Raw genomic sequence first — 26790 nt, 5'->3', positions numbered from 1 at the left:
CTGTGGTCAGTGATTGTGCGCTGCACAATGTCAACCTTGTTTCACAATAAATTACAACCGACAGCTGTAATTAAATAACATACATGAATATACTCAGCAGATACACCAACTGCTGCATTGACCATTTGCGATGCCTGATCCTTTTACGGTCTCATTATGAGGAACAGAGCGTATCGAAAAGCTCAGGGTGCCCACAGATGAGCAGCTTGTCTTCAATTACTGAATAGGACAGGCTGGATTCTGATTGGCTTTGGCAACGCTCACACTCTGTCTTCACAGCGACAGACGGATACAGAGTCCGCATCACTGCAGAAGCTGCAACAATCCGCCTGTTGCTCTCCCGGTTCCATTCTTTCCTCACTCGCAAACAAGACCCCAAAATCCTTAAGCTCCTCCACTTGAGGTGGGATCTGCTTTTGCTAGTAATGACATTTTCTGTAAGTTTGCATGTATAAAGTCCATATTACGTTATCAACTTGTGTCATTATAGTTCACATTGACATGTCATTCCTAATTAATAGTGAATTTACCCAATCAGACTCGAGCAAGCAAAAAATAGCCTCCAATGGTCCTTTATGCATCCCTTGTTTTATTGGAACGACAGTAAATACAGAGGCAATATAACAATTGTCTTTTCGCTGGGTTGTTGAAACAAGCCTGGTCAAAATGTGATAAACATTAAAATGTCAAATTTGTCATCAAGTGCATAATTGAACAGATGTGATTTTAATCTGATGCGGGTGTATTGGTACTTTGACATTTATGCCTTCCGAATATGGAGATTAAATCCCTTAAATTGTTAGATTGTAAATTGCTGTTCATTTGGGTGATGCCGTGGACAACGGGTTGGCACAACCGAGTCAAATTTCACAGATCGTCGGTTCAAACCTGGGCTCCGGCCATCCTGTATAGAGTTTGCATGTCTCCCTGCCTGCGTGGGTAGATTTGCTCCAGCTACTCCAGTTTTTCCTCACATTCCAAAAACATTCAGGATGGTGTAACCAAGTTAAAAATACTCAAATATTTTCTACTGAATGTGGTTTAATAAGTTCATAGTCTAAGGCTAGAGAGACACAACAAGGTTCATTGAACTCTCAAAATTGTCCAGTGATGTGAATGGTTGTTCTTCCATGCGCTCTGAAGACCGGTTCACATTTACCTGGCCTCTCCTCCAACATCAACTAGGATAAGCTCCAGCACACCTGCGATGCTTGTAAGGATAAGCATAGTACAGAGAATATGAATGGAAGGCAGTTGGTTCAATTTAACATTCACACTGAAATGCATTCAAAAACTTTTTTAAGATTTTTTTTTTTTTTTCCAGTTTCCTGTGGAGTCTAACAGATGTAACTTGTTATTACGCTACAAAAACTAAGCTTTCATCATGAGTGCAATCTGGAAAATTGGGGTATGGTGTTGTCTCACAGATGTCCCACGAATGTACTCAAGGGGGTCTGCCTGGATACAGACTGTCTTTAATCTGAAAGAACCCCTTTGTAGATAATACAGCAATGCAAGAACAACATCTAATTTGGGGTTTCACACACTACAATATCTCAAATTAATGAGAACATAAAATAATGATATTCCATTGTTAGCTAATCTTAGACATTGTCCACTTTTTAATGACTGCCATCTTATCTAATGAAATTCAAATGCCGCTTTTGTTTTATAGAGCATGTTAGGAGCACACCAGGTAGAAATGCTCAAATTAAAAGATGGATAGAAGCGATTGTTCCCAGCAGTGTACTTGAAGACTGAGTCATCCTTTGATATGAAATTATATTATGCATGACCTCTCATCTAAATGTGGCCCAGCCGCAGAAAGGCACTCTGAAATTAAAGAAAACAGCTGCTACACGTGACGGCAGACAGAAAACATGACTTTTATAAGTGTCATGTTTCTGCAAATCATTATACATACGTAGTAAAGTTATTGTACATTTTAATCCGTTACAAAAGTAATATATTACATTTAAGCAGTAATGGCGTAATATAATGAGTTACCCTTGAAGTTTTGGTCATACAATTACATTTACTGTGTCTGGAAATGCATTGCAAATTTGGCACCATGGCACACATTTCATCACAATTTAAAGAGAAGAGCAGTTTATTACTTTACTTACAGGTTAGGCTAGATACTAATCCATTTACCACAATAATAATTTTTGACTCACTGGGAACGTAAGGCAACAGAGCTGAAGGGATTGCACTTTTTGTTTATTCTCTAAGAGATTAATTTGTTTGTCACCAAAAATCAACGATTATCATGGTTAAAAAGTTATTGGTTGTTACACTAATCACTGTCATGGGTTCATAAAATAAAATGCAAACCATATACTCAAAATACAAGCAGGAACAAACAAAAAAAAACCTTAAAAGTCACTAACTTAAACTCAATACTCTAAGTTATATTGTAAAGAAACATATTACTACTACCACATGAAAGCAAGTTAGAATATGTAATTGTCCCGTTCCTATTCAGCATGGCCTCAGTGGACAAAACATGGCCCTAAATATATGCTTGGATGAGTTAGCTTTTTTTTTTTTTTGGATGAATGAACAAAAAGAAATACATCTCTACACACTTTTGTAAACATACTCAGTCTTTACAAAAGTCTTTCCAGTCAAAACCGTTATGGCTGCAAAGAGACCTCTTCTGTATAATGCCAGTAGATTTCAACTGGAAGAGCCATAACATCTGTTTTTGACACACAAGGATAACTAAAAATATATTACAATGTATATGTCTGGTTCCTTGGCATTCTCTTGTTCGTCAAACACCTGGACGCAACCCTTGCGGTATGCAATGGCCCTTACGCATGGTAACATTTCAACCATTTCTGAAGGAAAGCTGAGATGGCATAAGAGTTTCCGCTCTCAATATCTTACAAGCTACTAAATTGCACGCTGACTAACAAATAACCGCATCCTTAAATGTGTGATAATTGGTCATGTATGTTGTATATTTCATAATTTGGCGATAGTACGTTTCAAAGGTCGAAATGTTATCAAATGTTTTCATTTTCAATGATGATCAGATACTTTATCCAGTCAACACTTTTTTCTTTACAGTTCTTTATTGTTAAATAGCACAATTGCTCTACACACACTTGTCGACTTCCAAGAGTAACCACACTTACCATTGCGTTCTCTCATACTAAGCCTTCCGGGTAATGTGCGCACACCAATTCCAATGAAATTGGGACATTGTGTAAAACTAAAAAAAAAAAACAGAACACTATGATTTGCAAAACCTTTATAACCTCTACTCAATTGAATACGCTTCAAATATTCACTCCTTTCAAATTTATTGCCTGCAACATGAAAAGATGTGACATGGGTCATGTTTACCACTGTGTTACATCAACTTTCCTTTTTACTACATTCAATAAACATTTGGGAACTGAGGACACTTATTGTTGAAGCTCTGTAGATGAATGATTTTCTATTCTTGATGTATAACTTTAGTTACGCAACAGTCTAGGTTCATATTCTGCACTTTATAATGCACCAAACATTTTCAATGAGAGACAGGTCTGGACTGCTGGCAGCCCAGTTTAGTTGTCAGACCCATTGTTGTAACGAATGCAGAATGTGGCTTGGCATTGTCTTGAAATAAGCAGTGTCATATCTCTGAAAATGACATTGCTTGTATGGCAGTGTATGTCGCTCTGAAATGAAATGAAATCATCACACATCATGTCTTTTGAACTTGGGATCAAAGGTCACGGGCCATCTGTCTATCCATCTATCTATATATCTATCGCATATTGAACAAGTGCTTAGCATTTTCGCCTAACAGTTCTTACATTTGGGATTTGAATTCAGGGTACATTTGCTACCTCCTTCGTTGCAAAACCAAGAATATTATTAAACATTCCAAAGACCTAAAAGACCAGACTAAAATATATTGTAACAGTATATTATTTATTTTGTCTTCATTAGTATCTTTGAAATTGGAGTAATCCTAAAAGTAATTAAAAGTAATCAATTTACTTTGCTTTAATATGATGGTACTTGCATTACTTAATAACTTCATTTTGTAACCAGTAATTCGTAACTGTATCAGAATACATTTTAAAGTAATCCTCCCAATCTTGTGTATACATATGTATGTATATATGTATCTGAAACAAGCATGCCGAAGAGGAAGAATTAATCTTGTAGGTGCTGAGCCTGGTGTGTTTAGACTGGTGCACAACTGCACTATATCTTTACCACGAGTGGTCTCTACCCAGCCAGGAAATCCTTTAATCTATTACCCAACGTGATCAGAACGTGACATATGGTGTTTGTCTGTCACCCGGGGAACTCTGCCATTCAGGCTGTCTCACTCTTCAACTTCATCTGAACTCTGCTCTTATGCCGATACGGAGTAAATGACTTAGTGCTACTCAGGTGCAGATCAGCATACCTACGGGTCACCGTGTTAATAAGGGTACCAGAGTGTCACACCCAAGCTGACAATTGACAGGTGCATGTGAGGAGGTGCCGCGTGTGTTGGAAATGTAGCCAAGTGGAGATGTTCTCTGTTCCTGTATAACCCAATAGGTCCGCTCCCCTTTCATCTGCAACTATCAGCTGCTCCACTGCACCGAGGCCTCATACAAAGGTAAGCGTGTTTCTCTGTATTCCCTCAAGATCTCAACTTTGAAAATGCACATGTATAATAATCAGGATGAAAGTAATGAGCAGCACAGGCAAATCTATTATTCAGCCGGCCCACTGTGCCAAGAGCCTGGCATCCAGCCAGCAGGGATGGAGGAGTGGCGGGCCAGAGAGAGCTCATTGCCAATGTCGTAATGCCTGGCGCTGGTGCATTGTTAAAGATTACTGTTAAAATGATTCATTTTCAAGCCAGTAATTTGCAGTACATTATAGGACCTCCACAAAGCCTCTGTGTCGTTTCCAAATGACTGCTCAATATGTTTTCACCTTGAAACAGAAGCTGAACTTCAAACCGGGAGAATTAATCACAAATGTGATTTAATTAATGACACTAATAACAATTCTGCAACAATGGAATGATCAGCAAAGTACAGAGGTCGGAGTTGACCTTGAGGATAAAATATACAATTACCATATTGGAACACGGGAGTTTTCCTGAATTTAGTCAGGCTTCTTCAAGAATTGCATGAAGAACAAAGAAAAAAAAAAACAATAAATCAGTAGTTCAATTTATTGATTGCTACCACAGATCCATGTCAATTAAATTTTAATCAGAAATGAAGCTTGAACTTACTAACCCTTGAACAGAGTTGTTATATTTTGGGAATTTTCAGTATAGTTTTTTTTTTTTTTTTCATTTTGAGTTTTGTTTTTTTTAAATATTGTTAATGTTTCTTAATTTTAGTTTATTTTTTCCAAAATAATTTTTTTTTTTTTTTTCATGTTTTACTTATGTGTCGCATTCGAAAATCACCACGGTAAGTATTGGGTAGTAAAAATTCAACAAAAAAATTATTTGATAATACAAGAAGTGGAGTGCATAATGACGCTTCAAAAGTTAGATGCATGCATGCACCCTAATTAAATAAAACTAGAATGACTCTTTCTTCAAAAGTGGATTTGTGGCTTAAATATTTGTTGAGAAGTATTAAACCCAGTTGTAAAGTGTACTTTTTAAAAAAAAAAACGCGCACTCGACTCCTAGCAGCGACGTCATCTGTTGGCTCTTTTTATTGGCTGCTGCTTGATGACATCACTTCTGTGCGACACACATTAGGAGGACGAAAATTCCCAGACGATTGTTCGACCTTGTCATCTTCAGGCTAACGTCCGTGCAGTAATATTGAAATAAATACAATTAAAATCACCTCCTAAGGCTTGTGCAATCGTTTAATTGCCAACAATGAAAACAAAGGACATTTTTGCATTTTTGTAAAATTTTGTTTTAGTTAGTTTTTCATTTTCTTAAAAACATTTTGATTTTTGTTCTATTTTGTTAATGGAAATGTTTTTTTTTTTTATTTTTGTTTCAGTTATTTCGTTACTTTTTGTTGACTAAAATAACCTTCCCAACAACTAAATAATTATAACGTTTTTCTTTTTCTCTAATTTACTTGAGCAAATTTTTATCATTGTTCCTATAAATAGAACGCATTGTCCGTGACGAACATGTATACCTTTTTGTCGATCATGCAGTTTCTTCATTTTGTTTCATAAATAAATGTATTTGTTACTTTTAAAATCCAATCAGCATCATCAGTTTCATGTCATAAAACTTGTGGTATGTTTGCCTCAGTGAATTCCAAGAATGTACTGGCAAGTAGGCATACCGGTGAACACAAAGTGAAAGTGATATTGTAGCGTATTTGCTGTTATGGAAATCAGACAAATCAAAAGAACGGAATGAGATAAAAGACAATGATCCAAATGCGACTCAGATTGGAGTGTCTCATCTCCTGACCTTTTTCCCTATGAGAGCAGGTTCACTATGTTAAGTTCAACTCTGATAAGAGCCACTAATCCTGAACCGGTTGAACCGTCTGCAAGGTTCATACTAGGATAGAAGGAATTTTAAGCATGTTGGACGCGCTCAGTGACCAGTAACATTTCCAGTATGAGCCTGAAAGGAGTTCTGTGCGGAGAATTTCTTCTTTTTTTAAATTAGGAGCGTGGCAATAGCATTGCGGCTTAAAATTCATGTTAACAGAGAAACTTAACAAGACTGTTCAGGTCACAGCAAAAGTTCTTTAGAAAAGGCCGCAAGTGAAGGGAACATCCTGCTAACAATTTCAAATGTTGCAGGGATCTTCGTGGAGTGTCAATTTTGGCTAATGGCAGCATGTAATATAATTTCAACGAGAACCACAGCTGAATGCCGCATATTTTAGGGAGACATCTTGCCAATTAATATTTGGCAGTCTAGAGAGAAGATGCTCATCTTCAAGTGCAACTAATAGATATTTTTTTGAAGAGTCATTTAAGGTCAATTTGGTCACATCACAGGTGATACTACTGTAATATTCAGGAAAAAAAGTGTTAAATGTCCCCGAAATATTCCAAACAACCAAAACACAACCGACAGTAAAACGTCAATTCCATTTTAACATATATTAGAATACACGAGTGACCCAAACTATTTTTCTATTCATGGGCAAAGATGATTCGAGATACTCTACTGCTGTTTTCAATTTTAAATGCGGTCAAAGAATAAATAAAACTTATATCTCAGGGTACCAATTGCACTCAAATAAAACCAAGAGGAGGGGTTTACTTAAGTTGATCTGTCATCTACTCTTTTTGTTTGCCTTCTCACATAGCATCCATCACTTCAATCATGGATCCTTTTATTATTTCTGCATCTGAGATTGGCTTAAGGTGCTTACCTAAATCCATGCCACTCAAAATGAAAATGCATGCCATTCAAAAAATGCAGCTTGCAGCTTGGTATGACTTGAACGCAATTATTTTTGTTCTTCAAAATTCGTGCACTTGTCTCCTGATAGTCGTTCAAATTGGAAACAATCACAGCTACAGTCTGCTGGCAAATCAAGCATGCATATTTGTGCAGATGTGAGGGAGAATAAATGCAATTTCTTTTGTCTATTGCTCTTTAAACTCCCTAATTTCCTGTCCACATTACTTCTGGCAGCAACTTAAAGAACACACTTTTTTTTTAAAATTTAAATTATATAGGCTCCTTTCGCTAGCGGTGCGCTGCTCCAAAAACAAAAGTGACATTTAGAACTTGCATTCTCAGCAGTGAACTCTGGCGTGAAGACAAGTCGCAGCAGTAGACGTGCTGACCGAAAGCAAAGCACACCCAAATCAGAGTTTCGTGCCACTCACCCCACGCGTTACAAACCGCCACAATACATAGCAGCGCTGTGGTAGCATGAACAATAGGTCAGTTGACAGTGTGGAAAATTTGAGAATTTCTTGTCAATAAACAATATGCAGGTGACCAATCAATTGGAAAGACAGGGTTTTTTTTTTTTAACAAAGCTCACAATTATGCAGAAGTGATCATAAGTCGTGCTTTCTTCATCAGGTCTCCGTTCTATGGCCAAGGCATCATGGTTGTTGTCCATCCTGTTTCTCCTGGTGCTCCCTGCTCCATGGGTTGGCCCTGCACCAACCCACCACCTGTGTGGCTCCCACCTTGTGGACACCCTGTACTTCGTATGTGGAGAGAGGGGCTTTTTCCACAGTCCCAGACGACGTCACAAGAGGGAGTTGGAACACTTGCTCAGTAAGGCCACGCTAAATCATCTTGATTCTTTAAGTGTGGATTGCTTCCTTTAATATCTGGGGGTTTGTAGAGAATCCTTCTGCAGGGTTTGTATAAGCAGCCCATCGTGAATTGTATCCATGCATGTAGTGAGGTGCAGGTGCACACAGAAATTGTTAAAAGCACATGGAACGCAAGTATGTCACTGCACATTTGCTCACCGACCATATTGCATTTTTTTGATGATTTGTAGAAACAAAGTGAATGTACTCTGAATAGTCAATTCATGAAGTGATTCATTCCTTTTTCAATTCAGTTGCGCTCAGCTGCACGTGAAACTAGTGTTTTTCAGCTTGTCAGTTGATATGCTTTTTAGGGTGGGTTAAAAATGAGCCCACAAATGCCAGCAAGCTGGGGTGTGCTTTTGTTTGTGTAAGTAAGCCCTCTGTCATTATATGTATACTATACGCCATCATTTCATCAATGTTTATCCGTCGCAGTTGCAAGTTTCTAATAAAACATTGGCCTATTTCTACCACTACAGCGTGCAGTTTGCCATCAAGACACGTCTACAACCTGGGAAAAAGTTTTTCGCCACGTGCAGTGCACAGATCGCAATAATTAGTTCTACTATATGCAACCTACTAAGTTTTAAAATAACAGCAGCGGGAAAAAAATCATTCAAGATTGTAAAATTTGACATAAACATAAAAAAATTATTTCAATGGGTGGGGGAATTCTACTCACTACCTGGGTGAAATCTTTTGAATTGCATAGGAGCCTACACTTGTCAAACTTTTAACAAGAGTCAATAGAGAAATATATTTGCGCCCAAATCAAACGTTGTGTGAGACAACAGAAATAACTGAACCAATCTGACTCATCATTAACTGTATACTATTTATTTTTTTTATTTAAAAAATTATATCCAACACGATGTTAATTGAATTTTATTTTCATTATTCAACGTCGTTGGAGCTGCATCTTAGCGCCCTCTAATGACCAGTCATCGCTGCTTACTCGTAGCCTTACACAAAGGCACACAGCAATACAATACAATACAACCTTATTTGCATAATGCAGTTTATAACAGTTGCAGCTGTATCATTTCAAAATATTAGCAAAATCTTGAAGCGATGATAGTTGGGCTTGCTGAGATTGCGCGTGGATGCTTTGCAATCAAGCATTAGGATTTAGTCAAGTCAAGCGACAACACCCCACATTAAAAGAATGCACCCCCCCAGATTATCATTAATGAGCAAAGCGTCCTTTTCTCGCCTCAATTCAAGGCAGTGTCCACTGAAGATCCTCATTAACTTATTCACAAAACAAACAGTGTTTGGACCTCAAACAACTCGGTGATGTTTTGAAGTTTAGCTGTGACTGCTTTGATAGAATCTATTGGAGCTCCACCGCACTCCCTCAAAGAGGGCCTAACAAGACTAAATGGATTGAAGTGATCAGATTACCTAGCTAAGCCATTAAGGATCCATTAAAGTGTGATGAGTCCAAATGCTCATATGAGAAATTTGAGGTCCAAAGCAGACGGATTTAACTCGCTTTTGGAAACTTTCTCTCATCTCTCAGGGTCCCTGTCTAAAAAGGCCAGACAAGAACAGCGGCTGTGGAGGAAATTTTCTGGAGGCGATGATGCCAAGGTGAAGAGAGGCATCGTGGAACAATGCTGTCATAAGCCATGCAGTATTTACCACCTGGAAGGCTACTGCGACTGACCCACTAACGCCACATACAAAACCAGCTGTCAAAAAGAAAGAAAGAAAAAAAAGCTCCTGAAGTCCATGTTAGGTGATGTACTGTCTGTATTTGAACGACAGGAAATAAAGCTTCATGACCCATAACCCAAAGGCTCCTCTCTGCAAAGATGTGACTTTGTTAGGAAATGACAGCAGGTTCCAGAAACATGGCTTTCGATCATCATTTCAACCAATACTACAGTGCTCTCTGCTGGCAAGACACAGACATGGACAAAAGGTTTTAAACAAGTCAAATAAATTCAATCCAAACCACATTTGCAAGTGTTGAAAGATGTCTTTATTTCCCAAAGCGAGATATGTATACCCCAATACCACAGACTAAAGTGTCTCGGCTCATCTAAATGAATAAAAAGATTTTTTTTTAAAAATGCTCATCAGACGTTTGCTTCTATGAAAGGAAATTTTAAACATTTCTTTTTAAAGAATGAAAAGTTGTCTAACATGACCTTTTGACAACCGGAAACGTTTGAGAATCATACCTGAAAAAAAAACACACTCAAGTAGCACAATGTTTGCTGCTTTTGTTTAGTTGAATCTCTTTGCTGAGTGATTTTCTACAAGAGAAAAATTCAGAAAGAAAGAAAAAAAATCAGTACTCATTCATCTGTTTCCCATTTTATCAATTAATCTTTGTGAACGCCATTGTCTGCTCACCTTCTTTGAGAGGCGCTGCAGTCTCAGTGTGCCTGTTCTCCTTATTGTGTTGGAATGCTTTAGTGGGTTCAAACCTGCGCTGAAGTTCACGCGGATGCTTTGATTTGACGTGATTCAGATCACTCTTCTGACGGCTCAAATGGGAGCGAAGCTTCACCACCTCCTACAAAGACACACACATTGAGCCACAGAGAGAGAGAGAGAGTGCAAAGGCAAGAAAGAGAACTCAATGAGTGGGTCATACAAGTCATTGCATGAACATCAACTAGCCAAACTGAAATATGTTAAAATGGTAATATCTAGTACATTCAATATTTAATTAATAATCAATTCATCTATTATTATATCCAATTGGATAGGTCAGTGATTCACAAAAGCGTGGCATGAAGACGACAAGAATCACTGAATTGAATGCTCAAACGATGTTACAGTGACAAACTTTTTTTTTTTTTTTAACCCAGTAGCCAAGAGAAGTATTCCCTCAAGCGAAGTAAATTACACACAGTCATTCATACAGATAAATTTGATGGTTAAATTAGTCTCCTTAGGGTATCCGTAGCAGAGCGATTTGGACAAAACATAGCAGCCGAATCCTATGGAATCTAATTAGCTATTACCAAACCTACAATTACAAAAACAAAATATGTTGTTGTGATGGAACATATGTGTTTTCATGACATTTTATTGAGAAATAATTTGTTGAAATTAATTGTGGGTTGTTGAAATAATGAACCTTGAAAAATCAACATATTTTTACACACTGTCTCCGTAATTTTTTTTCTCAGGTTATAGCGTTGTCCTTTTACATTTCAGACATTAAAAGCTCACTTTCCTCCGACTTTCTGTAATGTTTTAACTGGTTTTTGTTGTCATTTTGTTGATGGATGCAAACAATTTACAATTAATTACATTTTTTAAAGACTGTTCAATTGTTGTGACTGCTCTTCTATTGTGGAATGTATGTACAGTATTTTATAACTTATTTTGACAGGCACATTTGAAATTGTTCTTAGTGTTCGCAGCAATGCACCAAGACTGGAAAATAAGCCAACCGCAGTGGAAGTGTTGCGTTTGAATATTGCTTCCCATTTGCATTACCTGTTTCAGTTTAAAATTCTCATCTTTTAGCTTCATCACATGCTTAATCTTCTGCTTCTGGTTCTGGTGGCCCAGCAGATGAGCATAAGCATCCGACAGTTTGTTAATCTCCTCCTGGTTGGCTCCATTTTCATTGATGAGTGCATTTCGCTCAGCAGCAAAGTCATTCAACTGCTCCTGGAGGTGCTGTGAAATAAGAATATTTAAGGGGGTATAATGAAATCAAAAGTTTAATTATTTGGGAGTGTATCTTTGTATCAACAAAATGTGCCACTGTGTTGTTGGATTAGCAATGCGACCAACCAACTACACAACACAACAATAACACTTGAGGATTTCTTCATAAATCAGTCAGCATTTTGCGCGACTGATTCCTGCCAGCTCCAGTAAATTTTGTGTTTGGTGAAAGAGTTTGGAAGAGACTGACCTCGAAGGGTTTAACCTTGGTAAACAGCTCCTCATACTGTGACTTCCAGTGCTCCGTCTCGGAACTTGAAGAGCTTTGAAATAAGATATTTTTTCTTTTCATAGTGTAAATAAATGCATGCATTCATGAATAAAAAAAAAAAGTTGCTCACCTCTTTTCGTGAGCTTCTATAATTTCCTTTTGGAGTTCCCGTTGCTGCCCGTCCATCTCCCACTGCAGTGTGACCTTTTCTTGAGTCAGAGCCTTGACCTGCTCCTGCAGAGAATGTCGCTCTTGTTGTTGGTCTTCCATTTTCTCCTCTTTGAGGGCTGTTTGTGCCTGAAGGTTCACACACTCTAGCTGAATTTCTTCCAAGCGATCTTGAAGCTGCCTCTTCTCTTCATCTGCCAGCATCAATGAGTGGTCCGAGAGTTCAACTCGAGACACGAGTCGACTTCTTTCCTCACCTAATCTATTGAGCTCAGTCTGTAGTCGGAGAACCTCTGACCTGAGCTGTTGGTGGTCTTTAGTTTCAACCTCCAGTAGTGCCCTTTTCGCCTCAAGCTCGGCTTGATATTTAATTTTCTCCTCTTTTTCTTCAGACAGTTCGCTCAATATGTTCACCTTTTCCTGGCGCACTTCCCCAAGCTGATAGTGAAGCTCAGCAACTTCCTGCCCTTTCTGCTCATCAACTTGCCTCAACACTTCTTCCTTGTCGTTTGTCTGTCGCTGTACCTCCTGCTCTAACTGAGACATTCTTACAGCATGGCTGGCCTCCGAGGCCTGCATCTCCTGAGCTTTTTGAGCAAGGCGAGCTTGCACCTCTTGCAAAACTCTAAAATCAAGATATGAGACAAAAATTAGGGGAAACAAGGAGGCCCTATTTTTTTTCTAATGCATTGAGGAGGCAAACCTTTGGTGCTCCTCATCTTTTTGTTGAATCATTTTGTCCATCTCCTCTTTCATCTGCTGTGTCACTCTGTCCATTTCTTCTCCCAGATTTTTATAGCTCTCATCTGCAGTCCTCAGAGCCTCTTTGGTGCTTCACCGGACAACAGAATCTTAAAACCTCTCACAAAATTGTAATGTACAACGCATGACGAGACATTTCACAACTCACCATTCCAGCTCTAAAGACATCTCTTCCATTCTCTTCAATGTACTTGTGTGCGCCTCTTGTAGTTCTCGTCTGGCGGTCGAATTCTCCTCTTTCAACAATGACAGGTCACTGCTCAAATGATAGGCTATGATTACTCAAGTGTTTAGACTGTTCACACATCAATGCACCAGACATTCTGCTATGAGCCCTGTTGGTTTGTCTCCTGGGAAAAAAATACACTTATTCAAAATTTTGAAAATGCTGTGATATTATGCGATTTGAATAACATCATTTTCAATAAAACATTGATGAAAACTGACTAAATGAATTATTCTGTGCCATACAAAACGTTCTGGGTTTACAATTGTGAATTAAAAATGTCAATCAGTGCCCTGTCAACAAAGAGCCAATTAGTTTGATAGACCTAATCAATAAGTAATAGGAAACACGTTTGACTAAATATTCTCTTGGGAAAAAAAAAAGGTCGAAAATTACAAGACATTCTGTGGGATTTAGGCAGAGGCTGCAGTATGGCGTTAGATTAGCACTACAATTACAAGCACATAAGAGGAAGTTTTGTGCTTTGAGCACCAACCTAAAGAAGCCGCTGATCCAATGAAGTGCTTGTGTGCGTGTGGCATACGCACGGACTTCATATGTGTGTGGCGTACTCATGTCGAGCGCCAGTGTGGCTTAACATAGCTCAAATATAGGACCAGTCACCAGAGTGCATCCCTTGGAATAAGATTATATTGTGCAAACAAACATGATCAAACACGTCTGGATGGATATATGGTACAGATGTAAAGAAGTTCCGTGTCTGACGAGCTATGTTTGGTGTTCGCCAGCACAACACACAATCAGATAAAAAATAACATTTTCAATGCAAAAATTAGCCCACTAAAAAGATAAAATAGTCCTACAATGTTTGGTCAAGTGTAATGCATACACTCAAAGAGAGTATTTGTTCACTAAACTACTCGACAATGAACGAAGGCTAATGTAACTATACTACTGATACTGCTTTCGGGTTGCATCATCCGCAAGAAAAAAAAAATAGAGGAGCATGGATGTAAACAACATTTCACATTGCAATACACACACACTACAATGTACTACATTTTCGCCACCATAAGGCGCACTTTAAAGTCACAACGGTCCAATGTCCCGTTGGGTATCTTGGATAGCATGTTAGCACACCCTGCTGGTTAGAGTCTATCATAAGTGAGCACAGAATTTTCTGTGAGAAATAAATTATCTGAATACATTTTTTGGTGATAGTTTGAGAGTCAGTTAGAACAGACTAGTATGCACGTGCGGGAGATCCACGATGTCGTAGTCTGTCTTATCATTCATGCTCTTGCAAGCAAGAAACATCACAGGTTTATAAAACAGACTCTGCAAAAGGGGGGGGGGGGAAACCTCTGCCCAAAGCACACGTCTCTCTCTAACCAGCCAGCTGATTGGTTGAGGCTGATAGGCTCCCAGAATGCTTTGCAAAACTCATTTTGTGTTATTTTTATTTATTGTTTGCTGTATGCTGTTCAGTGATAGATTTGGTTTTGATTTAAAACCGTGACTCGAAGGAGTGTGGTGACTAGTTAAATCCCTCTCCTGATGATATGAATTTACTGCTATGATACAGTACGTGAAAATTTGTCTTACTATACCAAATATCCCTCATCATTTACCATATTTATATTATCTTGTGTTAATTTCACGAATCTAGGGAGAAAGTGCACTAAACTGTGACTTTCTGGATTGTATTGGGTGTCATGTCATGTGGAAACGTATGCTGGGATGACAAAAAGGCCCTCTAAGTAAATTTTCATTTTAATGAAAAGAAAATTACTCCCAAAGTCGATGCTAAAGTCCTGTTAGCATTTGATGGTTGACTTCAAGATTAGTGCGAGCAATGGGTTTAAAATGAAGCCTGTATTTAAATACACAGTGGGTGGAATTGTTTTTGTTTACTTTGACATCAAACTCCATTTGGGTGTCATTAAACATCTTAAAGGGTGCTTAGGGACGGCAGAATCACATATGCTACACACTTGCTATGCAAGCAACATGGTGCATTCAGGGTACTTTCACAACGTCAAGAAAACCTGGAAACACACTGTGCCGTTCTTCACATGAATCATTTTTCTTGGATTTTAACGTTTTAAAGATTGAGAGCAGACAAAATCGAAATCATGATTATATTTCCAATTAATCATCCAGCCTTACTATATCATGATTAATTTTTCAGCCATATTGCCCAGCCAAAATCAAACTAAACAATATGTTCAATGCTAATGAATAGCTGACCTTCAAATGGTTCTGTAACAAAGAAAAGGTATTATTAACTGACATAAAATGCCCATTTTGTTCATGATCAGTTTGCTTTGCAGGATGTGTACAGCTACACGGTGTCAAGAATATTTCCTGAGCATTTGTCTTCATTAAGAAGATTAGGAGAGAGAAAAGATGGGCCAGCCTGTGGGACGCTAATGTTATTTATCCTGTGTAACAGATGCGCTGCTCAGCTCGAAACAGCAGTGTCGCCAGCGGTGAATGTCAAATATGCTGAATTCCAGAAATTTAAACCCATGTTGAGTTGAAAAATGTAGTTGACATATCGTTTGTGTAGTATGTAATTTGAACTTTTTAACACACTGCCACATTGTAAATATAATATTTTCCGTTGGATAAAACAGAATAAATTTTCTTTTCAACAATATAAAACAGTCAGTGTACAGCTTGCAAAACAATGTAAATTTAACTGACGCCTTAAAATAACAATACACAGCAATTTATGTCTATACCACTGGCAATGTGAAAACACCCCTAAATGACAACGTACAAATTGGGCCTGCTTAACCATTTTTCACCCCAGTGAGATTAATTTACTTTTACATACTCGATCCATTTTATTTATTGTTTGGGACGAGAGTAATGGAATGGTATCGATCGAGAGACATATTGTATATTAGGAGAGTATGTAACATATTGGATTGTTATGGTGCAGCCACTCTGGAGTGGGGTGTCAGACTACAATTATTGGCATCAAAGTCACTGTTGTGCAAAATATCTTTTCACAACAGGGTTGTTTTCAGAATTTTTTTAAATAGGTCATTTGGATGAAACCAACCCATGTTTCACTGCTGATTACAAAAGAAATTAATGAGGTAGAACCAAACTTTTGTGAGTGAGCTTTCATTCAGTAGTCTGTTTATATAGTCACAAAGATTGTCTGTAAGTCTTGAAAGATCAGGAAGAATGATCTAACTCGGCTGGCACTTATAGGTTCTCTTTTTCGAAATGGCTGGAATTGAAAAATTGAAAGAGAGAAATATATAATGAAACAGCGCTTGAATTAATATTTCGGTCTGCCAACCCTTTCAAACACAAGTTTGTCATCTCGTTCAGAAGTCATAGTTTTATCCAACTGTGGTGTCTCAGTCTCAACACTGGTGGCTAATTTAATCAGAATAAATTCAATGTATCTTTTATTTTTAATTCAATTTACTCACAATGGCCCTCAAAATGTGCGCACGCATGTACTGTATGCATCAATATCTTTGTACTTGATTTTGGGCGAATTCGGCGAACAAATGTAGAAACTCCTCAGACTGTGCGTATGCACAAATAACGACGGATCAGCCTCTGACAAACCCAAACAACACACATTTTACCCAATTTTTCTTTGCGTGCTGTTTTCATTCTCTAATTTAAGTTTGTAACATCATTATTAATATATAAAGATAGAGAAAGTTATGAAAGTCTCTCGCAGCTCTTTTTTTCTTCATTTTTCGTTTCAAAACTCTGCACATTGGCTGTAATCTGCCAAATATATGCCCTTTTTTCAGGGAGGAATGGACGTGGGTCATACAAATGGTTTCAGCACGTGCATGCGCGATAATTTGGGATGAATTCTGATTCATCAACATGCGCACAGTTGAGCAAACAAAAAGGGCTGGCACCCGTGTGTCCTGAATCTGACGGTGATTTTCCGCAGAGTACGAAAACACATTTCTTAGAAAACCAGGACCCTTGATTTCTGGACTAGTCAATTTGCGGTGATTGACAGCATAAAAAAAGTGTCATAAATACTTAACCAATTCTTACAAATTAGGGCTGATTTAATTGGCACAAATCTCTTTTCGATGATATGATTCCATTTTGAGAGATGGTTTGACATACACATACATCATGTAACATTTTATAATCTCATGTTTTGTACAGGTGTGATATTGTTTTGGCCGCCGTTTTCATGTTTCTCACCGTGCAACAAGGAATACTCGGGGAGTTTGTGTGCATGTTCAGAAAAATGAAAAAAAATCAGAGAGAACATTGGTGCCACTGCCGACCAGTATTCCTCACAAGCAGACCAAACGCCTACCTGTGACTTATAAAGCTTGCAGGAGTTGTTTAAAAGGCTTTAAGGCTTAAGTGACAAATTGACAGGTGCACTTTGTGCCATGCTGAACTGCTCTAATGGAATTTATAGGCTTGAAAGTTGGCGGAATAAAAAAAAACAAAAAATGTTGTAACCCTCGGTTAATTCCTAACAATTTCCTGACAGAAAAGAAAGCTCCAAAAGATGGACCAAAATTTATTGAACGCATTTATTTTGCCAATATCTTGAAATGCAGGGAACAGACAAACAAGTATGATGCGCTATTGAGCGGAACGTGAACCTAATGGGGCGACAGAACACTGAGATCAGCCGATTCAACACAAAAGAAATCTGGTCAGTGTCAATTTACGATTTTTAAACCTTTCCACACCGTGTTGAATTAAAATATTTTTGCGGCATGTCAAACTGCCCATTTATTTGCCGAATGTGAAGCTGCCTTCAGATGGCTTCACTCATGTTGGTTACGTGGCCAAAAGACTTTTCTTCAGGCTATCCGTATTTCACTCGCAGTGTTGGTTGCAACGTATGAATAAAATAGCAATTCACAGAAATATTACGTTTCAGCTAAAAAGTGATGCAACATATTACATGAAACTATGGTGCACTATAAATAAATTTCATGCACCTGGGCAAAGTGCCACGCTTCAGAGGTGCCTTCGGCCACACAAAATGCACCACAGCCGGGCATTTCCAACCTCCTTTTCGGCCCTTAGCTCTTCATTGAAAACATCCTACCTGTCTCTTCCTCACATGGCCGATAAAATGGAGGCCGATGACCGATATTTGTTGAAAAAGTGAAAAAATTGTGTCAAATCTTGAAAGATAAAAACTCCAAAACATGGAGTGCCTTTAAGCACATGTTTATTAAACAACTTAAATATTTGCAACATTATGGCTTTTTTTTAGATCTCAGAAAATAGACAACTTAATTTTAAAAGTCTAACAAAAAGTGCACTCAAGGCTCAGCTGCAAGTCTTACAGTTCAATGATAAGAAACATCTCTAAAGTTTTCCAGGGCAAATAGTTGTCTATTTTTTGTGAGTAGTAGACTGACATTTATCAAAATTTCGGCAAAGTCTGTTTCCTTACTTTCCGCTGCTCGCGGGACCGCTCCCATAGTGCGTGTGACTTGAGGTGACAAAGCACACGGGAGCTTAGTGCTGATAGGCTGTTATCCACCGCAAGAGGAACCTAACTGGTGGTGCTGTCGGCGGGCCAATCTGCATCTGCAGGAAAGGCCATAAGCACAGCAAAGACAGAGGGAAGTGTGCTGCAGCTAGCCAGAATAAACCAGCTTTTAATTTATTGGCCTTGAAAGTTAAAAAACAGGCGATGCCGATAATCGGCAAAATGCGAACTATGGGCCCTGATACTCGGCCCGGCTGATAATTGGTCTATCACTATTCCTTGTGCAGTCAATCAGCAGTAAACTGCCTGTTTGCTTTATTACCTCGAGTCACACGCACTACGGGAGAGGTCCCGCAAGCAGGGGATGGTAAGGCGACAGACTTTGCTGAAGCTTTAATAAATGTCAGTCTACTACAACTCACAACCCCTTGTAACATTATTACGAGCCCTTTTATGTCATATAAACACAAGGGGAAGTTCTACCTGCCACAGTAGGCTTGCCTTGCCTCTAATCACTCCACCATCGTCACATTGCAGAGGTAATTTGCAACTTGAACGACATGGCTCCAGAGATAAGTACAGTTGATGATAATACTGAGAGGAAAATCGTGGTAAAAGTAAGAAATGAGTGAGTGCCAGTGTATGCATGTCTGTGTGTGTAATTCACAGTTCAACAAAAGCTAAACTCAACTTTATTTATCGAGCACTTCAAAACAAATACTGCACTATTCTAAGTGCTGTACACGGTGCAAAAATTGACGGCAGAGTGCTGCAAAGTCAAAGAAACAGAGCAAAAACTGTCACTTTTTCTGCTTCCGCAGAAAGTCAGTATGGCATAGACGGCAGTTGCATAAGCAAAAGACAAGAATCACACAGAAAACCCACAAAAAGCAGAGGAGAGGAGCCACAGTCGTGTTGATGAGATGTTTGTTTTTCTGGCTAGTTCCTGCTTGAGTATGCACTCCTCTATTTTTGAATTTCAAAACAAGGATGTGTGAAAGCTAAGCATTTCAGTTATGGTGGATTTTTAGAAAAACTTCTACTTTTTCAAATTCCTTCCAATTACGTTTGCATTCTCATTCTCAAACACATCTAGCCGCTAGCAGGTGTCTATGCTTTTGTCATACTGTAATTAGAACTACTTCCTGTGTTTGTTCAATCGAAATGTAGGCATATTAGCCTTATGAAGGGACTGAGCAAAAATGGTTGGCTAACGGTGAGTACGTTGTCTTGTTTGCAGTTATTGAACTGTCAACCAAAATAGCATTTAGTATTAGCCAAGTACTAAAACAACAACCGGTCACCAGATTTACCAGCATCGATCAAACCTTTTTTTTTTCCTCTGTCGAAAGAGCGGAGTCGCTTTTCTGTTCGAAACAAGCTTTGAGTAGTTGCACCGCAAACAACAGCAAGCAAGACATGGAGCACTATCCGATATTTTGTGACCAGGTCTGAATCTAGCATAATAGCGCTAAAGCTATCAAACAAACGTTGCAGTTTCACTCCCAGTTGGGTGGTGTCCCTATGGCAAATTTGTCCCTCAAAACCCAGTCAAAGTACCACTGTGTGTTCAATGACCGTGCATTTAAATTTTATGGAACTCACCGCTCAAAAAGTTGTCTGGCTTCACCCAGTTGTCTCTCCAAAGCATTAATTTCTTCCTGACTCTGCTCCCTCGCTTCACCTCGTATTTGCACCTGCTCTGCCATGAGAACCATCTCTCCCAGAACCTCCTCCAACTCCTCATTCAGCTTATTCCGGCAGTCCTCTGACTCCTGCCTCTCTTGCTCCAGCAGCACAATCAGACAGTCAACCAGAGCCTGAGGGGGTTCCAACAGGAAAAGAAAGCGCTTAAGGAAATGACGTCATCACATCGCTCAGTCATGGAAGAGATTTGAAAAAGGGAAAGGAAATTACATGCACATAAGTAAATATAGTGACTGACCCTTTCTTTTGTCAGTTCTTCAATGAGAGAAGCATGCTCATGCTGAAGCTGAATCTGTCTCTCATTTTCATTTTGGTTTGTGTCCTTCAGCAGTTTTAGCTCCGTGGTCAACTCCTCTACTTTCCTGAAGCCCTCTTCTCGAATTTTGTCTGAAACAACAACAACAAGATAAGCTTTTTATTGAATTTTGTTCTGGTTGTTTTTACTGATATCGGTAGTGAGCATACATACTTTTCTCTTCTGCCAAAAGCAGACACTTCTGATCAAGATGTGCCAAATCTTCAGTCATCTTGCTCTCCGTACTCCGGAGCGTCTCCCGTAGCAATTCCAGTTCAGCCTCCTGCTGATCAACTGTTGCTTGAGAATCCTGGACTTCTCGGCTGATGCACTTCAATTGCGTCTCCAAGTCACTCACTGACTTTAGGGATGCCTTTAGGTCTAACTCTTGGCTCTGAAACTTCCTCTCCGTTTCTGATAAAGTCTCTTTGGAAGCCTGCATCTCATGCTCATATTTCAGCACATCCTCCTCTCTTTGCCTCAGAGCAACTTCAGTGATTTCAAGCTTTCTGCTGCACTGCTCAAGCTCCTGCTCTAGATGTCTACAGAACATGAAACAGTTGTCTGCGATATTTTCTTTGATTGAAATCTGATGCCATTTTAGGGAACTATTACACCTTTACTCACATCATGTTCTGCTGCACGGAGTTACAGATGGCGTCCTGCTGTGTTGCCTCTTTAAGCTTTAAGCGGAGATCCTACAAAAATGAATCTGTTAAATAATGCCGATTGGGCAGTGTGCAAATTTTCTGTTTTTACGCCCACCTGCATCTGATCATTGGAATCGTCCAGATAGCCCTGCACAACCTTGATTTCCACTTGTAGCTCCCGTATCTCAGCTGGAAAAATAATACAGCGTTGCAAAGGAGGCACAAGGAAGAAGTATGTTCAATCAAATATGAACCCTTAAAGGAGCTTGATTTGATTTGGTTTTAAATGTATTCATTTAATAATAAACCCCTGCTATTCACAGGGTATACGAGCCGCGCCCGCTCATGAATAGAAAAAAAATCTTAGTGTAATTGACGACCATTGAAATGTATTGGAGCAAAGAAAATATTTTTAATCCAAAACATTCTTCCCCAAAAATGCTGATATACATTCATAATATGCTTTGCATGAAAAACGGGGATAAGGAGGGATATGCCGGTGAAAAAAAAAATATCAAAAGATATTAAAACTTTTTTTAATTAAATAAAAATCTGCGTGAAAAATCTGAATATGCAAATCTGCAAGTATGCTGGGACAACTGTATTTACCGTATTCATTGATAGAAATGTAAAAATGCAATGAGAAGTAACAAGTGTTAAAAATATCTTTCAGTTATCACAGTGTAATTATTCCTGACTAAATCATATTGCCAGTAAAGGAAAAAAATAATAGTGGTGTTATGTATACACATTTGAGAGAGTACTCTATTCCACTGTATACAAGCCCCAATTTGAAAAATTAAAAAAAGTACAGTGGTGCCTTGAGATGTGAGTTCTCTTCAGTCTACACTTTTTCCCTCATGGATATGAATGAAATGTCATGAATCTATTCCACCCTCCACCGCAAAGGAGAAATAACACACTACAATATTGCACAAATCTCACTTGGTACAGTGGGTGATCCAGTCACCAGGGAGTGCCGGTTCGAATCCCGCTTTTGAAGTGTAATCAGGCAAGACACTAAACCGTAAATTGCTCCCAGTGGGCCTGGCAGTGCCTTGCATAGCAGAAACTGCCCATTGGGGTATGAATGAGTGCATGGACGTGAGACTTGGTAAAGTGCTTTGGGCACTGTATTGTGTAAAAGGGAATGTGCACTCTATTTATCATTTTACAAAAACATGACATACTAACAAAAACTAGAATGTAAAGAAAACTATGCTGCACATCCTGGTGTGCCTGTGGTGACCGCAGGGAAGCAGTAAAATAAAGCCAAGCAAACACAAAAGTAGAATAGTACTTCTACTACTACCGCAACAAGTGACTGAAAATGCACAAGACGTTATCAGTAATTATTTTGCAGAGAATTAAGAATACATGTCTGTTAGCATTTTCATATTATCTGTCATCTTTCTAAATGTGTTAGTTCACCATTTGCGTTCCAATATCCTTTTCATGTTAACCATTAGCATGTTAGTGGCGTTTTGCATTGGTTGTTAGCTTTAAGCTAAATTGATTTTTCTAAGTCAAAGCTATTTGAGTGTGTTAAATGCACAAAATGTTCTGTTCTGTTTGGACACATGAGCGGCTTGAAACACCTTCTTTGAATTGTGCAACATTTGAAACATTAAGTCAGGTCACTCATTTCTCATACAAGGTAGTGGCACCACTGTATATAAATGTCTCCGCTCTCAAACATTGTGGGCGTGTTCACTAAATGTGCTGAAGTCAAACCCTTGGACTGAATAATGGATGCTACGTCATTTACCAACCCAACATGTTTGAGCCCACAGAGCCAGATTAATCTGATTAACCGACAAAATATTCAACTGATCAATCCGTTATCAAAATAAATGTCAGTTGCACCCCTCACATAATGTATTTGATAAACATGTATTTATTTTATATACCCAGATGAAGTGGTGGGTGAATAGGCTTCAAAATGTTATCCAGCCTGGACCCTACATTAGGGAACAACTTACATTGTAACCTCTCATTCTGCTGCTCCAACTCCTCATTTTGATTCTTCATCACTTGACGGAGGTCCTCTGTGACAGAAAGACAAAAGTAACATTGAATTAACATTGTTAACACTTGAGGAAAAGAAGGTGATCTGTTGCCGCTCATCCTTACCCAAGTCATTATTCCTGTCTGTTAAAGCTTTGACAGTATCCTTGCTAGTGCTGAGATCCGTTTCTAACACCTTGAAGTGACCATTGGAGCTGAGCTGTAGAACACTTAGCTCCTACACAGACATATTCAGTATACACATCTGAGCATTAGGCTGACAAATGAGAAACTATGGTCATCAGCTTTGAATAGCTGATGTAACATTTTGTTGTGTTTAGAGTACCAAAGAATGGTAATAAAAACTGTTGTAATAACAGAATTGAGTATACCAAATCCTCACCTCATTTTTACTATCCAGTTTTTTCCTGGCTTCCATCAGCTCCATTGTAAGTGAATTAATCCGCTTCTTTGTTGTATCAGCAGAAACCTGGGAGGAAACAACATGGTACTCACTAAAAGGGCTGCAAAATATATTTTTTAAAAATGTCATTGCGGTAATGGCCCATGCTATATATATATATTATATATATATATATATATATTTCTGCATACAAAAATGTAAATAACAATAAAAATGCCACATCATGGTACATAAATAATAATATTTAGATTGCAACATTACATTTTGCTAAAATATCGCTAAGCCCTACTCATTCATCAACATTGTCAAAGCAGCACAAATGAGCTCTAAAACATGACCTACTGTACACTGTACAGAGGCTCAAGGCAGAACAAACCTTGTTTTTTAAGAACTCATTGACTTTGTTGAGTTCAGCGTTCTGTCTTTCAAGGGTTTTGATATTAGCACTGAGACCGGTCTTTTCCCTGACTGCCGCCAACAGCTTGGCCTCGACCTTTTTTAGGTCCTCTTCAAGGGAGAACAACCGCTGATCCTGCTCCCCCCTCTGCTGGACCAGTGAGCGGATCTGCAAGGGGGGAAAAAAATAAAATAAAATAAAATACTACACATAAATCACAGCTACTGACAATTGAAAAACAGCCTTGTTTTTCTGTTGTTTTTAATTGCAGTTGGTGATTCTGGTAGTTATTGAATTGCCCAAATATTATATAATAAAAGGTGCACCTCTTTCTCCAATAATCGACATTGTTTCATATGCAAGGTCATGGAATGTTCTCTCATTTTTGTACATGAAGCCTCAACCTGCAAGATACATTTAAAATGGCAAAGAAATTGTATGGACCCAAATCAGTAATACATATTTTATAATATATATTCTAATGTCAACTTTAACTCACCATTCCATCAACTGAGATTGTTCTTCTGACAGGAGACATGAGTGTAATTCTGGAGGGCGATGGTGGGGGCACTGAACCCACAGCTGAAGAAAACAACAACGTTACGCACTATTTCATTAGTTCAGTGCTGTAATGCGTGTATCAGCAAAACATGTTACCAACCTGCCTTTGCATCTTTGAACCGATCAGATTTCTCAAAGGATGCAGGTCCCTTTGGTTCTTCGGGTTTGATGTCATAAATGCCCGGTGCAGGGGTGCAACCTTAGGTAAAAGTATATTTTCATTATCCACAACATGTTATAGTAATAGAGAGTTGTAGTGTCAGTTTACGTTTTGTATATGATTCATTCCAGAACAGGAGGACATTTTTCTCGCAAATGTACTCATAAAATATGAGTGTGTATGGTGTATGGTGCCCAGCGATTGGCTGGCAACCAGTTCAGACTGTACCCTGCCTACTGCCTGAAGACAGATGGGATAGGCTCCAGGACCCCCTGCGACCCCTGAGAGGAGAACCGGCTTGGATAATGGATGGATGGATATATAAAAAAACGATGTTCCTTGATTTATATTGTCAATCTGTATAAAGATGTTCAAGTTTATACTCTAGGGTTCCGTTGGCCTAGGAAAACCAGCATATGAAATACACCAGATACATACAAACTGGACAGAGTTTCTCTACACCTTGGTCATAGTGAGATCAAGTCGACAGATACTGCACCCTATGCCAGGTAAAAAAGTAGAAGATGGCTAAAGGAAATGGAAAACAGTTCAACAGACGCACCAATGCCACCATACGCAGAGGGCGGCACCCTCAGGTTGCAGCTCAGGAATGTGACTTGTATGTGTCAGCTTGCTGAAATCAACCGCCTGCTGGAGGTGAACGAAGCTCTGAAGCACGGGCTTCACAGGAAGACAATGGATGAAGAGTTCATAAAGGGGGTGTCAACAAAGTGCACACAAAGTGTCCAGGCCAAATTGTGTACTACGTCTGAAGTGAAGTACTACACTGGACATCCGCAAATTGACATTTTAATGGATGTTCCGTTCTGGATTGTATCACAGACAGGTAGAGGACTGCATCCTTTGCAAATGCTTCCACCGTGTAGCTGTACACATCAAATTTTAAAGCTCAACCTCAGTCATAGAATGCCAAGGTGAGGACATAATTTCCTCACCAAGGTTGTTACTAGATGCTGTGCACTAACCAACCTGAGCCCTTCGGTTGTTGTGCAACATGAATCATAACACTGCTTTCATCATTTTTTCACAAGTACATAATACATTTGTTATAAAATGTCATTTTTCCTGTTGACAATTGGATCTACCTTTTCACTTAATGTATGTGATCGTGTGTTTTACAAACAAGGGTCAGTTAAAGTTGATAAAGTAACAAACAATTTATCAAATGAATTAAAAAAGCAACAGTACACAAAGTGTAGACCCCAAAATATTTAACTATTGCATAAAAAGTGCACAATCTCAAAATATGTATAATGTATGCGTGTCTTACACAATTCATTTAGTTTATTAATTGTTTTACTGTGAAAACGGGAAAAGTTGCCGTCTAAATTGTCCTCCAATTTTTAAATAAATAACCTATAAGTCACATTGTTGCTAGTATGAGTCTGCTCCAAACCTGCGCCGTAAAAAAATATATATGCAGTGCTTTGTCGGATCTCAAACGCAGCGCTCGATGTTACTCACCAACAGCGTCATTGAACCTTTTCAAAGGAGCTCTTGAAAAAGCCATTTCGATTCCAAAGTTTTGGATTGTTTTTCCTTGGTCTTGTCCAAAAATACTAAAACAAAGCTCACAACGCCAGCAGCAAAGAGCTACTGACGTTTCATCGCTGAAAATTCAAATATACGTCATGTATGCATTTCCGGGTATGTGACCAATGAACGTTGGTTGAGTCACGCAAGCGTTGCACGATATTTTGGTACGTCACTACGGTACACGATTCAAATGCATGTTGTTCACATATAGCCTGCATTTTATGCAGAACAATGATAACAACAACAACAAAAAAGATAACACACTGACCACTTACAGCAATCCCAGATCTG

At 38.7% G+C, this 26790-nt stretch overlaps 2 protein-coding genes across 2 annotated transcripts; one reads left to right on the top strand and one right to left on the bottom strand.

Moving 5' to 3' along the window:
* The first annotated feature begins 320 nt into the window (after positions 1-320).
* On the top strand, positions 321-10202 carry LOC148337865 (insulin-like). The gene is made up of 4 exons (XM_088294146.1): positions 321-422; positions 4555-4615; positions 8000-8200; positions 9767-10202. Exons 3-4 carry the CDS (start codon positions 8011-8013, stop codon positions 9910-9912), a joined length of 336 nt encoding a protein of 111 aa, XP_088150272.1. The 5' UTR covers positions 321-422; positions 4555-4615; positions 8000-8010; the 3' UTR covers positions 9913-10202.
* Positions 10203-10208: 6 nt separating this feature from the next.
* hmmr (hyaluronan-mediated motility receptor (RHAMM)) lies at positions 10209-26638 on the bottom strand. The gene is given in 19 exon segments (XM_088294147.1): positions 10209-10508; positions 10609-10771; positions 11707-11892; positions 12134-12206; positions 12285-13154; positions 13233-13340; positions 20347-20561; positions 20687-20835; positions 20918-21285; positions 21371-21441; positions 21509-21582; positions 23376-23441; positions 23527-23638; positions 23804-23890; positions 24201-24389; positions 24548-24625; positions 24721-24803; positions 24883-24981; positions 26428-26638. Coding segments are annotated over 19 exon segments (3066 nt in total). The 5' UTR covers positions 26474-26638; the 3' UTR covers positions 10209-10479.
* Positions 26639-26790: the final 152 nt, after the last annotated feature.

The sequence above is a fragment of the Idiotropiscis lumnitzeri genome, chromosome 4 (genome assembly GCF_059441095.1).
Source record: "Idiotropiscis lumnitzeri isolate Australia: NSW breed Sydney's pygmy pipehorse chromosome 4, RoL_Ilum_1.0, whole genome shotgun sequence".
In the NCBI taxonomy this organism is placed as follows: Eukaryota; Metazoa; Chordata; class Actinopteri; order Syngnathiformes; family Syngnathidae; genus Idiotropiscis; species Idiotropiscis lumnitzeri.
This window is presented reverse-complemented; position numbering and strand designations above follow the sequence as displayed.